At 31.5% G+C, this 12,996-nt stretch overlaps 1 protein-coding gene across 1 annotated transcript in view; it reads right to left on the bottom strand.

Annotated features, from left to right (window-relative positions):
• The window catches only part of LOC114328116 (dnaJ homolog subfamily C member 16), a 99,163-nt gene that overhangs the window by 26,620 nt on the left and 59,547 nt on the right, over positions 1-12,996 (bottom strand). The window contains exon 8 of the mRNA XM_050644137.1: positions 7,132-7,304. Within this exon, the coding sequence (XP_050500094.1) occupies positions 7,132-7,304 (173 nt within the window). The remainder of the gene's footprint in view (positions 1-7,131; positions 7,305-12,996) is intronic.

The raw sequence follows: 12,996 nt of genomic DNA, 5'->3' as shown, positions 1-12,996 counted from the left end.
ATATAAAATTATTATTAGAAGAAAAAATATTAGAATTTTCTTTTACCAAGCAATATAAACAAAATTTGCTTAATTTATTGATATTTTGTGTGTATTTTGATAACGATTTCCGAAGTGGAAGTCGAAGCGTCAAATAAATTTAATTGCAAATTTTAATTGTGGCTTTATTCTCAAATAAAATAGCAAATTACGTATACACTCACCGGCACAATTAACCGCCAACCTTTTATTTCTTTCAATTTGTCGAAATTGTCAATATTGGACCACATTTTATGAAAGATACGGTGAAAACTACCTTTGGGATAAAGAAAACAATAAAATTATTGAAAAAAAGTAGTTTATCAAGGGATGCTTAGCAAAAACCCAATGTTTAAAAATCTACGAAGAAAATTTAAACAAACAATTTTGAAAATCATAGTCTATTTAAAAAAATATTATATGAGTATTAATAACGAATGTTGCCGCCTCTGGTCCTTAGGACTTCTTGGAGCCGGTTCGGCACATGGTACAAAGACGACAGGTACAATATTGCGCATGCGACTATCAGCTGACCACGTTCTGTCGACGTCACAATGAGAGTAGCCGCTGTTGGAATACATACGTTTAAATGGAAGGTTTATCGATTTTTTAGCTTTTGGGGAGATTTTTGTGAGATTTAAGTTGATTAGTAGTCTTGTTAGTGTGAACGAATTATTATTTACCCCTTAATGTATTGTCTACCAAATTAGTTTATTTAAAAAATAACTAAAGGGTATCTTAAAATAAGTTTGTTTTAGTGTATTATGCTGAGATGTTTGATAGTTTAAAATTTATTGTTTATAAAGTACAGCTTTCTTAAAACTTTTGTAAATGGATGCCGTTAATAAATAAATAAATAATGTACAAATTAGTTTCGAAATTATTGGGTCGACAAATTATTGAATTTTACAGAAATTATTGAAATTTAAAGATGGATAAAGATATATATTATGTATATATTGGTGATTTGATGATTTGATATACTCTATAAATTATATCCAATGTTCTTAATTACAATTTACGCTATATATGTCGGTATATACCTACTCAATATTTTTCCTATGCTAAGTAGTTCAAATTTCAAAATTGCTGTGGTAAGTATTGTATAATATGGTTTATATTGAAGACCAAAGTAATAATTATTATTCATCAAATTTTGCCCTATAGCAAAACAAAATTCTGACATAAATTCATATCAGTTATCAATAGTTCCGACTGGACGTTATTAGATAAAAAATAAATATCGTCTTATAGTGACTCAACACCGGCTGGGCATTGGGCAATAAAAAAAGGTAAAAATAAAATTATTGATGAGATGACAGAAACTATGAAAACTTTAAAAGTTAAAGGAAAAGATCATTGTTGCCTTTTCAGAAAGGTAAGTTGTTTTGCTTTTAACTTATTCTAATTAAAACTATTTTTTGGAGCTAATAATCAATATAAATGTTATCTCCCTTTTGACTAAATTTAATTCCGTTGTTACTTTTAGGAGTAATTCAAACCAACAACGCATAAAAAAGGTTTATTTGGGGATATAAAATCCAAAGTCGACATAAAATATACGTACAATCTAAACCAAGATGCAGGTACTTGAGAATTTTTTTGACAGCATGATGAATGCTGGTGGCTTACATGACCATCCCGATGCGGTGGAATTTCGCTACCGCGTTAAAAACTATACTTTGGGAAGGAAAGGGACTTTATCCGAAGCTGGCAACACAGAAGCTGATGAGGTCAGGGATGGTCCGATCGATAATTTAGGTGAAGTTTTTTATGCAAAACATACTTCTCAGATTTATCTGACGAAGCAGAAAAAGAAGAAGTGGATGCAGACGTCGAAGAATTAAACCAATTACAATATGATGTATTGGAATATGTCAGTGGGTATATCTGCAAGAAATTAGATTTGCCTGAAAGTACGGATACTTCCACTTACAAGTGGATTGATCAAGTATCCGAAGTGGGCCTAAAGAAACCTCCAGAAGAATTGGTGGAAAAATGCATCAACTGGATACTATATTTAATAATTTCAATGGGTCTGGACTTCAGTTAAAGTCAGGGAAAAATTATTTACAAAGACTGATTGATTTGTCTGAAAAGATTGAATGTGATTACAAAACCAAACACCTGTTCTTTCGGCCTCGACTGTATTTTAGAATTAAGAAATTAAACTTAACACTTAAAGAAAATATGAGAAATAAGAGAAAATTAAAGAAAATTGTAACTTAAAGTCTTATGTTTTTATTTGTTTTGTGATTTTGTTTCAGACCATTAATAATCCATTATTTTCATCTGTTTACGTGCAACTAAATGAAGGCTCGATTCATAGGCGCCCATACATATGGGTAGTAAGGGACCGTGGCCTCCCATGGCTTTTCGGGTGCAAAGTATACAAAATGTAATGTGCAACATCTTCACGTCTAGCCCCTCTACAAATTTTTATATGTACGCCCATGGCTCGATCCCCTCCTTAACACTGGCGCCCAATAAGACAAGCCAATCAAAAACAAGCTCGTAAAATTTATTTAAAAAGCGACGAATACAAAGAAATTTTTAAATATAACTCAAATTTATTTTAGAAATTTATTTTTGTTCATTGTATTGTTAATTAATTTTTTAAATCAAAATAATACGACAACTTCATTTCAATAAATCCGAAATAGTTAAACAGAAATTATATTTATCTATTAAAATGACTCTTTATGATCAATTTAAAACTAATTGTGTTATGGGCACTAATGTTTTAAATGGGGAATATTTAAAATCACTCTCATTGTGACGTCATGCGCGAACTCATCCGAATTTCGGATATTCCGGCTATCATACCTGGCGTCGTGTACCATGGGTTCGGCAATCCATTCATCATATCCTGGATATCCGATAGGGGATATTGTACCACTCCTCTACCTCAGCTGTCTGGAGCTCTCCGAAGGATGTAGGGGTTGGTACTCCTGCTCTTACCCGTTTTTAAGGTTGTCCCAAATGTGTTAAATTAGGTTCATATCGGGACTGCGGGCCAGCCTGCACTGCAATTCGAGAGAACCGCTTCATTGTCGGCAACGTATCGAGAAATCGCTTTTGCAGCGCTCCTGAAGCTCGTACGCGTCTTTTTAAGATGAAAAATATTAGTGTGAGCAGTGGCGTAGCTGAAGATTGGTGCCCCCCCCCCGTATTATAAACATTTACTAAAATATGTGTAAATGACAATGTCTTTCTTTAATAAGTCTTCATCGGTTCGTGTTAATAGATTTTTTGGGAATAGACCTATTATACCTTTATGTCTCATATACCCGATTTCACCAACGATACCTAAACAGTTGCCTTATTAAGTAATTCTTATCGACAGGAACTTCTTAAGTCAATACATAGGAACAATCGCATTTCACAACTAAAGAACTGCTTATCTAGGAAATGCTTTCCTAGGTATTACCTAGGGTACGTTTGAACTATTTTTGATAAATAAAAAGAAGAATAAGATGACATTTCCTTACTTTTTCGATTATTTGTCATTATTGTTTGTTTGCCAATTTGGTTTTATTCAGTTTTGTACTGTTATAGTTATTATATTTACTAATTAGTTATTTGTGCATTAAGTTTGTATATAATAAATATATACGTCTTGTATGTTATTTGTATATGTACAGTGAAATGGAGGAAAAGAAAAGAGTTGTAAATTTCACATATGACGAAAAATTGAAGTTAGTTGAATTGTCATTAATGAAATAATTTTAAAATAAATATGTTGAAAATTGCTTTTTATTATTAATTTTTTAATGACACACTTTTAGTTATATTATCATGAATGGGTTTTTGAAACACAACACTAGTTTGTTAGGTAGTAGGTAGACTACATAATTTTGTCAACAGGCCTGTAAAAAACTCCAAAGGATTTTCTATATTTTCCAACACTTATATTAATAATATAAAAGAAAATACAAAATTACAACTAATGTTACAAAATAACAGAAAAATTAAGGTAAGAAGCAAATTATTGACAAACGTCACAAGTACATTAGTCAAAATTGTAAAAATATAACCTGACTGTCAACGATAAGTAATACCTAAAGTTTAGGGAGATCGAAATCCGTATCCTAACGTAAGGTAATGCTTAAGCGGTTTAGGCAATTATTATCGTATGGTGAAATCCGATTTAGAGTTAGGAAGTACCTAAACCCACTTAGGTAATTCTTAAATATTTAGTTATCGTTGGTGAAATCGGGCATTAATCCGACAAACCTAAACCTATTAGTAAGTTGTTGCAATATTATATCTAAATTTACATTGAAAACAAAACTTTTTTGCTACAAGTTATTTTTTCGTCGCAGCTGAGTTCATCGTTAATTTTTTTTATACGTTTTTTTTTCGTTTATTTTTAAATTCCGGTTTAATCCCCACTATTCTGCTATTCCTGCTGCTTCTGCTAAAATTTTGGATAATGAATTTCTCATTTCTCGAAGATTATCACGAGTTTTTTCAAAAAGTTGAAAAACCGTAAACTCTGCCGTTTCAGATTACAGAAGTTTTGATGTTAATTGAATAAATTGAAGTATTTTAGATTGAATAGTAATGTTAACGGCAAATTCAAAATTATGCTCTAATAATGCATTAGCTTCTAATTTTTCATAGTTTTTTGATAGCAATGAAATTTTCGTTAAAGATTTCATTGCTCGTCGGAAAGCTCGACGCAAAGCCATAACAGTATCATGTCTGGATAACCACCGGGTTTCACATAACATTGTTAAGTGTTGGCAAACGCGATGAATCCAAAGTGATAATAGTACATAGTACTATTGTATATTGTACATAGTATTAATACTTGCACTAAAAAAAAACATTATCTTTTAATTATGTCGTAAAAAAACCAACTCCTGTACACCAGCAACGGCATCATTCAACACTAGGTTCAGATAATGGGATGCACATAAACATAGGAAACTGTTTTTTCAATGTCATTTATGCGCCTTTGTACGCCTGAATATACACCACTCATAATGCTTGCCCCATCATACCCCTTTCCTCTGCAGTTGTGCACGGAGAGGTGCTTTGATTGTATAAATTTTAAAATCTCATTTACAGGACGTTCTGCACTTTGGTTTATTATGCAAATAAATCAGAAAAAAAACTTTCAACAACTTCTGCTTTGGAAGGAAAATTATTTTCATCGCAAGTTATTTTTACATAACGGAAAATAAAACTAAGCTGATCGTGTTTTTCGAAATATCTTGAGTGGTATCAAGAATTATTGAATAAAAACAACTTTTTTTAATTAAATTAATCAATCTGTTTTTAGTTTCTTGAGCCAGCAAATTTATAACTACGTTTTGTATTTAAGGGGCTCCAGTAATTTGTTAAGTTATTGTATTTATCGATTAATTTAGATAAAACAGGATCATATTTAGCTACTAAAAGAACCACCGACAAAAAATTACCTAAAACTTTAAAAAAGGGTAAACCCTGTAGTTGGCTGTATACCTTCGATAAAACAACGTGGAATGAAGTAAACACTTCTGTTGTATATAGGTATATGAATTTATTAAAATTCTTAAAATTTATCCACAGGGGAGTGGAAGTACAAAACGTTTTCGGTCACACTGACCATCATCAGTGTAAACGTCCAGTGTACAAGTAATTGTAACTAGCCACTTCAATAGGTGTAAAAACCTCTAAATAACATTATTGCTACATTATATGCTATATAGTAGTCGATTTCTTATGAATATCACATGTGGATGTATATCATCCTTGCTCGAAAATTGCACAAGGTTGTTGTGATCAGGTGACTCTCACCTCTAAATTACCACTTTCATTTAAACTACCAACATGCCCACGAAACGCTAAATTGCACCTTGCACCCGGAAAGAGTAAGAGTAACGTCAATTACCCGCTTCATTACTTTCTTCCAAATTCCCAATTTCGATGCTTATTAGGAAAATATGTTTTGGTCCCAAATTTAAAGAAAGTAGAAGTATTAAGCTTGAAGGCCCTGCGAACCTGTCAGCTACGCCACTAAGTGTGAGTGAACGTAAAATTAGAAGAAGACTGGCAGAAAGAAATTTAAGGGCTTTTCGTCCAACTCGCGCCCTACAACTCCTCCTGCAACACTGTAGAACTATACTTGGTTTTGCGCGAGAATACGCTGACTGGGCTGTGGCGAAATGGAAGAACATATTGTTCTCAGATGAGAGCAGAATAGCTTTAAGAGGTCCAGATGGACGTCAGCGTGTCTACAGACGTCAAAATGAAAAGTTTGCTCTGTGCACTATAACCTAAACAGTGGCTTACCCTTGAATCCCTTGATAAACGACTTTTTTTTCAATAATTTTATTGGTTTCTTTTCCTAAAAGGTGGTTTTCACTGTATCTTTCATAAAATATGGTCGAAGATTGACAATTTCTGCAAATTGGAGGAAATACAAGGTGACCGGTTAATTGTGCCAGTGAGTGTATAAGTATTATTAAAGATATTAGAGAAAATAATAAAATGAGGAATGCCAGAATGATCTGTACTTCAACTTAAAGAACAAATCATAAAAGTAAATAAATTAAGCTGAATAGCATCGAAAACTTCTAAGAATGAGCAATGCTGACGGGATGATAATGTTAGATCTTTAACTAATGAAATAAATTCAAGTTTTAATTTTAACAAATATACAAATACATATCGTAATAACCTCTTTCTCAAAGGCATCTTTCAGTGCGTCACAGTTTTTCGATTTCTTTCTAACGCATTAAATTGTATGTGACAGAAAAAAGGCACGTCCGTGATTACAGACATTTATAACATTTATTCTAGTTATCGATAGATTGCGCTATAATCGAAAAAAATATTTACGAATTATATAATATATCTACGAATATAATCTATACAATTTATAAGACTATACACTATACAAATTAAAGAAAATACCATTTTATAAATGCAATAAACACAATTGATTTGTTTTTATGTCAAATTGCAAATAAAATGTGACAACTGACAGATTTAACTAAAATGCCATGTTAGAATCAATGTTGTAAATGTGTATTATCACGGACTTACCTCTTTTTCTATCATTTGTGACGCACTGAAAAATGCCTATGAAAAGGACCATTTTAGTATCAAATTAGTACTTACACTAAATACGCCATGAAATAACCTATTGCTAGTATAAACAATATTGTTCCCAGTATCGAAAGTAATGCTAATATTTGATCTTTGGTCAAACCGTCGTAAGTCGTCTCTACGAATTGAATTATTCTAGTATATATTCTGCCAACTAATCCTCTAGCATGTTCGTCTAATAAATCCTAAAATGAGAAATATTTGTATTGTGACAAGTATCGGTAAAGAAAATAATTTAATATTAGCAAATTGATTTTTAAATGCCACTTTGAGTATAAAACTAATTTTCGAAATGGTTCAGTCCAATATTTTAAATATAATATAATTAGATCGTAGAAGAGAAGCACATGTGCGGCGAGCTACGTTACCAGCTAACCGCACTGATGAGCAATGACACACTATGACAATGTCAACTATCCCACAGACTTTTTGAATTCATTGATAAGAAGCCTCTTCCCGTACTTTGTTGCCGATATAAAATATGATATATGTATACTATTTAAAAGCGTAGCATTCAATAATGTTTCTAATCTTGTGTCCAGTTCTTCGACTTACGACTTTCGAGCCTGTGTGTAGATATACTGTAACGATCCAAAAAACTTTTATTTTTGAAGTTATACTTATTTAGGCGCGTTTGGGAGTAAATGTATATGTGCACGAATTCATCAAAAGTCTTGGTCTTGGGCGCAGCTGAAACGTTATATGTGCTCTGATTGGGTAATTACAATGACCTGTCAATAATTGTTCAATATGTCGGTTATGGGTAAACAAATGTTGTGTATATTAGTTTTTATTGTTGTGAGGACAGAGAAAAAGCAAGTTTATAATTGTAGTGACTTTTTAAATAGTTTTTGAAAGCGACAGGTACGTAATAGTTGTAAATGTTTCAGTATCCTAATAAAAAATTACATAGGTACATACACCTACCTATTTGGAAAATATAAAATGTACCTACCTAGTTAATGCTTTTATTTACATAATTTGATTACCAGTAAAATTTCTACAAATCTTTATCTAATATATTGTTTTCTTACTCTATGTTTTGTTGTATTTTAATATTTTAATTCCACAAAAATCAAACTAATTTGATTAAATTCAGAACTGTCAAAAAGTTTAAAACTCAGTTCAGTTGGCCTATCTTCCCACATGAGAGGTATGTGTTGGTGGTTAAACGCTAAGGAACTTAAGATTTCAATCCTAACCACACTAATAAACGCGGGTTCGATCCCCAATGCAAGTTTTTATTTTTTATTTTTTTTTATACATTTTATGATTGTAAGTATATTTAATTTTTATTTTTTTTCAGAAAATACGTATTTAGTGGCATTTCTTTGCGGCATTTTTTAATGTGTTTTTGTGTGTGTTTTATTCTTTTATTTTTTTACCTATCGTTTTAATAAACATTTTTGGAAAGTAGTAAATATTAAAATTAGTTTAATATTTAAATAAAATATAAATAAACTATTTATAGTACATTAATTTCGTTGGAATCTACTTCTTAGAAGTATAACTCCTTACGTGCGTACAAAGTACACACTTTTTTTTTAATTCCATTTAATGCAGAAAGCAGTAACTTTTATGCGAACTTGTAAAATGTTTTTAATAATGTGTGGTATGTTTAAATTTGCGTCTTAAATTTATTTATTCCAACGAAGATTTTTTATGGACATCTTAAAAATCTCCAAAGAAAACACTTTAGGATTGTAATTCACTTGTTTGTTTACACAAACTAATATCGTTGTTTTTTACCACGGTTATTAGACTTTATTACGGTTGTCTTGTCCGACGGTGGTGGGGAGACTTATATTTTTGACTTTACGTCACAAGAGTTTACATTCCCATATTTTTAAATGATTTTCGATCATTGAATGTGTGTTATTGTGTATATATGTGTATTATTTGTGTTATTATGAAATAATTAGACAAATAGTACACATTTTATCTTATACCGAGTGGTGAATCGTAAAAAGGGCCATAGGAAACTCAATGTAAAATTCTGAATTGTTGAATTCCTGCTTCCCTAATTATTTTACATCAAAAGTCATGAGAGAAATCAAAAGTTAAAATTGTTCTACGATTTAAATGCATTCCAAAATTTTGAAAAATATGATACATTTGCCAAATAGGTATGCGTGTAAAAGTAAGGCCACACGTTACTATTTAACTGACAGTGCTCACACCATTGACTGAATAAAAAAATCTTTATTATTAATCCTTTCTCCGTAACTGAGGGTATCTTATCAACTGTATTGTTTTTAAACAATAGATGATAAAATAAAAATATTGACAGTTCAAAAATGTGAACATTATTGCATTGTGTGTGGCCTAAGTTTGGGCTGAAAACTAAAATGTATTACATTTTTACAAAATTTTGGAATATGTTTAATTACGTAGACCAATTTTAACAGTTATTTCCAATACAGATTTCAATCCTCTACAAATAGTTTCTAATGTCTTTTGATGTACAATAAATATTAGGGAAGCTGGAATTCAACAGTTCAGAATTTTACATTGAGTTAATGCAAAATTTTGACGCATGTCAAAATTCTCAATGTGTTTTAATTGTATTAATTTTTTTTCGAATCCTGAGAAAACTAATAAATATTTTTGAAAAATTTAAACTCGGAATGAAAGACTACATTATTACCGAGGGCTGAAAGTCCCTGAAAACTTCTATAATGTTTATTTTAATAAGTTACAGGGCTGAAAATAAAAGAGAAGTGTGATAATTAATTTCAAATATTTCATTCAATAGAATATTCTTGTATATCCTAAGGGGCTTTCCGTCCTCGGTAATAATGTAATCTTGCATCCTGCGTTTAAATTTTTCTAAAATACTTGGTTTTCTCAGGATTCGAAAAATATCATATTACGATTCAAATGACAGTAAACTCTCGTGACGTAATCTCACCCTTAATGCTCATTGGTTAGTCGATTTAGGCCACCGTAGTAATGTCTAAGAACCGTGGTTTTTTACTACGTCTTAAATTGAACCATTTATTTACACTGACACTCGCTGACAGCGAAATTGCGTTTCATATATTTTTCTATTGGCTGAATTAAATAGTACGATATTAGTTTTGCCGATCACGAATTCAGATAATGAATTCACTTTCGATTTACATCTTAGCGAATTCAGTCGAATTGGAGACAAACCATACCGGTTTTTTAGCCGATATGGGCCGATGTTTGAGTAATTTTTTTGAGATTAAAAGTATCTGTTTGTTTATGTTTGGTAGTAATGAATCCACCGGTAATGGATCCACAGGTACTCATCAGAGTTCAAGGAACAATCCAGACAGTGAATATGACACCGCGAACGTGCTCCGAAGAAGGCGAAGACTGTCCTATGGCCGGATACGTAATCGCCACCGTTTTCTGGGATCAACAAGGTGTTATCTATTTATTAACTTTCTGTAAAAGGGCAAAACGGTTACAGAACTTTACTATGCCGCGTTACTGGGCCGATTCGATGCCCAACTGTAGAAAAAACAGTCTCAAACTTGAGAAAATCACTCTCCTGGCAGAGATTTAAGTCGAATGGGGAGTTCATCGCTGCCATGGAAACCTACTTTTACTCAGGGCTAATTAGCAAAATTCATGGAAAAGTTATTTACCAGCAATTTTATTGCTGGAATCGAATTAAAAGACCCTATATATTGATAATATAGGTATGCAAAGTCCGCAGATAGTGTGCTACTTTTTTTATAAACAAAATGGCGCCGACAAATCGTATTTTTTTCAATTATTGCTCTATAACTCCGAAGATTTTAACTTTACAACAGAAACACCCAAATAAAAATTCACCGCAATTAAATTCTGCATAGAGATATGTTTTTCACGATTTGCTCCGACGAAAATTTTCCTCGGAAAATGCGGGTTTTCCTAACGAAAACTATAATTTTCAAATAAAGTTTTAGGTAAGTAATTATTAATAAATAATTAAATAACTTAGTGACATCAAAGCTTTCTTGGTATAGATTGTAATTCCAGAAGCCGGTGAAAATTAAACGAATATTTTAGCAACAATTCAATTGTTAATTAACAATTTATGATCGCAATAAAAACCAAAATAATCATGATACATTGATCAAACTTATAAAGATTATAAAGATGAGATGCTTGTTTAATATTTTATCGACAAAATATAAATTTTTCTTTTTTTTTGCATAATCTTTAAATTTTGAAAAAAAAATAGTTATAATACGTTGGTCTAATTAGTAAAGTACAAAGAAAGGTTATTTGTGCGATCTATTGTAGACTATGGTTGCATTCTGTATGGTGCTGCCAGTAAAACACATTTATTGACTGTAGACCGCATTCAGTTCAAATGTCTAAGAATATGCTTGGGCACTATGAAGTCTACTCCTAGCCCTGTTCTACTTGCTGAAAGTAACGAAATGCCTCTTCAAAATCGTCGAGAAATGATGGCAATTAAACATATTTTGAAGTTAAGATTAAACAATAATAATCTACTTAGACAACTGTATGAGTTATCAACTGAAAATCTTTCAAATAATTATTGGCGCATAAAAAATTCTCCCCCACTTGCTGATGCTTTCTTAGAAACCTACGATTATTCTAACATCTATGGTAGGGAAAAAAGATTACCAATATATAGGGGTGATTTTCAGGTAATGTTAAATAAACCAAAAGTCATTATACCAAAGTTCACAGAATCTACAGAAATAAATTCTGTCTTACTTAAATCCATATTGAGTGACTATAATGATCACGTTATAATGTATACTGATGGTTCCAAAAAAGAGGATGGTGCCACAGGCTGTGCAGTTTACATTCCACATAAAAGTGAATCCTTGAAAATTAAACTTCCATCACATTGTTCAATATATACCGCTGAAGCGGTAGCAATAGAAAAAGCGTTAGATTGGTTAAATTCACACAAATTAAATAAAGCAGTTATATTATCAGATTCATTATCGGTCATTAAAGAATTAAACTCAAATATGACACAACATAAAAGAAATAGTATTCTGTGTGCCATCAAAGATAAAATATATAATAAAGATATTACAGTTATTTGGGTAAAAAGTCATACCGGCATCAAGGGAAATGTAATGGTTGACCAGCTTGCTAAGGATGCTACCCATGCTGGATTATATTTACCTATATTCACACTGGATGACTTACAGCTACATTATAATAACACAACTTTAATAAAATGGAAAGAAAAATGGAAAAAAATAGCAGCGAACTCAAATAATCAGTATTATACTATCCACCCTACCTTACCACAAGATATTTCCTATATTTTTAAATACGCAATGTCGAAGAAGACTACAGCGACAATAACTCGTCTGAAAACCAATCACGGCGCATTCCCAGCTCACTTAGCTAAGTTAAATATTATCCCTTCTGGGTTATGCTTATGTGATAATATATTACAATGTGACATCAACCATATTCTTTTCAAGTGCGGTAAACATAAGTCTGAAACAGATCAGCTCTATTTAAAATTAACAGATCTTAAAATTCAGACTCCCATAAACATCACCCATTTACTTTCTTTAGACAGTAGAGAAATATTTGAGCTAATATGTAACTTTCTTTTTAAAGTTGGATATATTATTTAAAAACCAATAACCTTTACTACCATTCTGTGGCTAAAGGACTAGCTTCCAAGCCAACTCTTCAAACACACACACACACACACACACAAGGTTATTTACCAGCAATTTAATTGCTGGAATCGAATTATAGGATCCTATATATTATTAATATATTTATGCAAAATCCGCATATAGTGTGCTACTTTTTTTATAAACAAAATGGCGCCGACAAATCGTATTTTTTTCAATTATTGCCCTATAACTCCGAAGATTTTAACTTTACACCAAAAACACTCAAATAAAAATT

The sequence above is a fragment of the Diabrotica virgifera genome, chromosome 2, assembly GCF_917563875.1.
Source record: "Diabrotica virgifera virgifera chromosome 2, PGI_DIABVI_V3a".
Taxonomy (NCBI): Eukaryota; Metazoa; Arthropoda; class Insecta; order Coleoptera; family Chrysomelidae; genus Diabrotica; species Diabrotica virgifera.
Note: the sequence above shows the minus strand (reverse complement) of the source record. Positions and strands in the feature narration are given on the sequence as shown.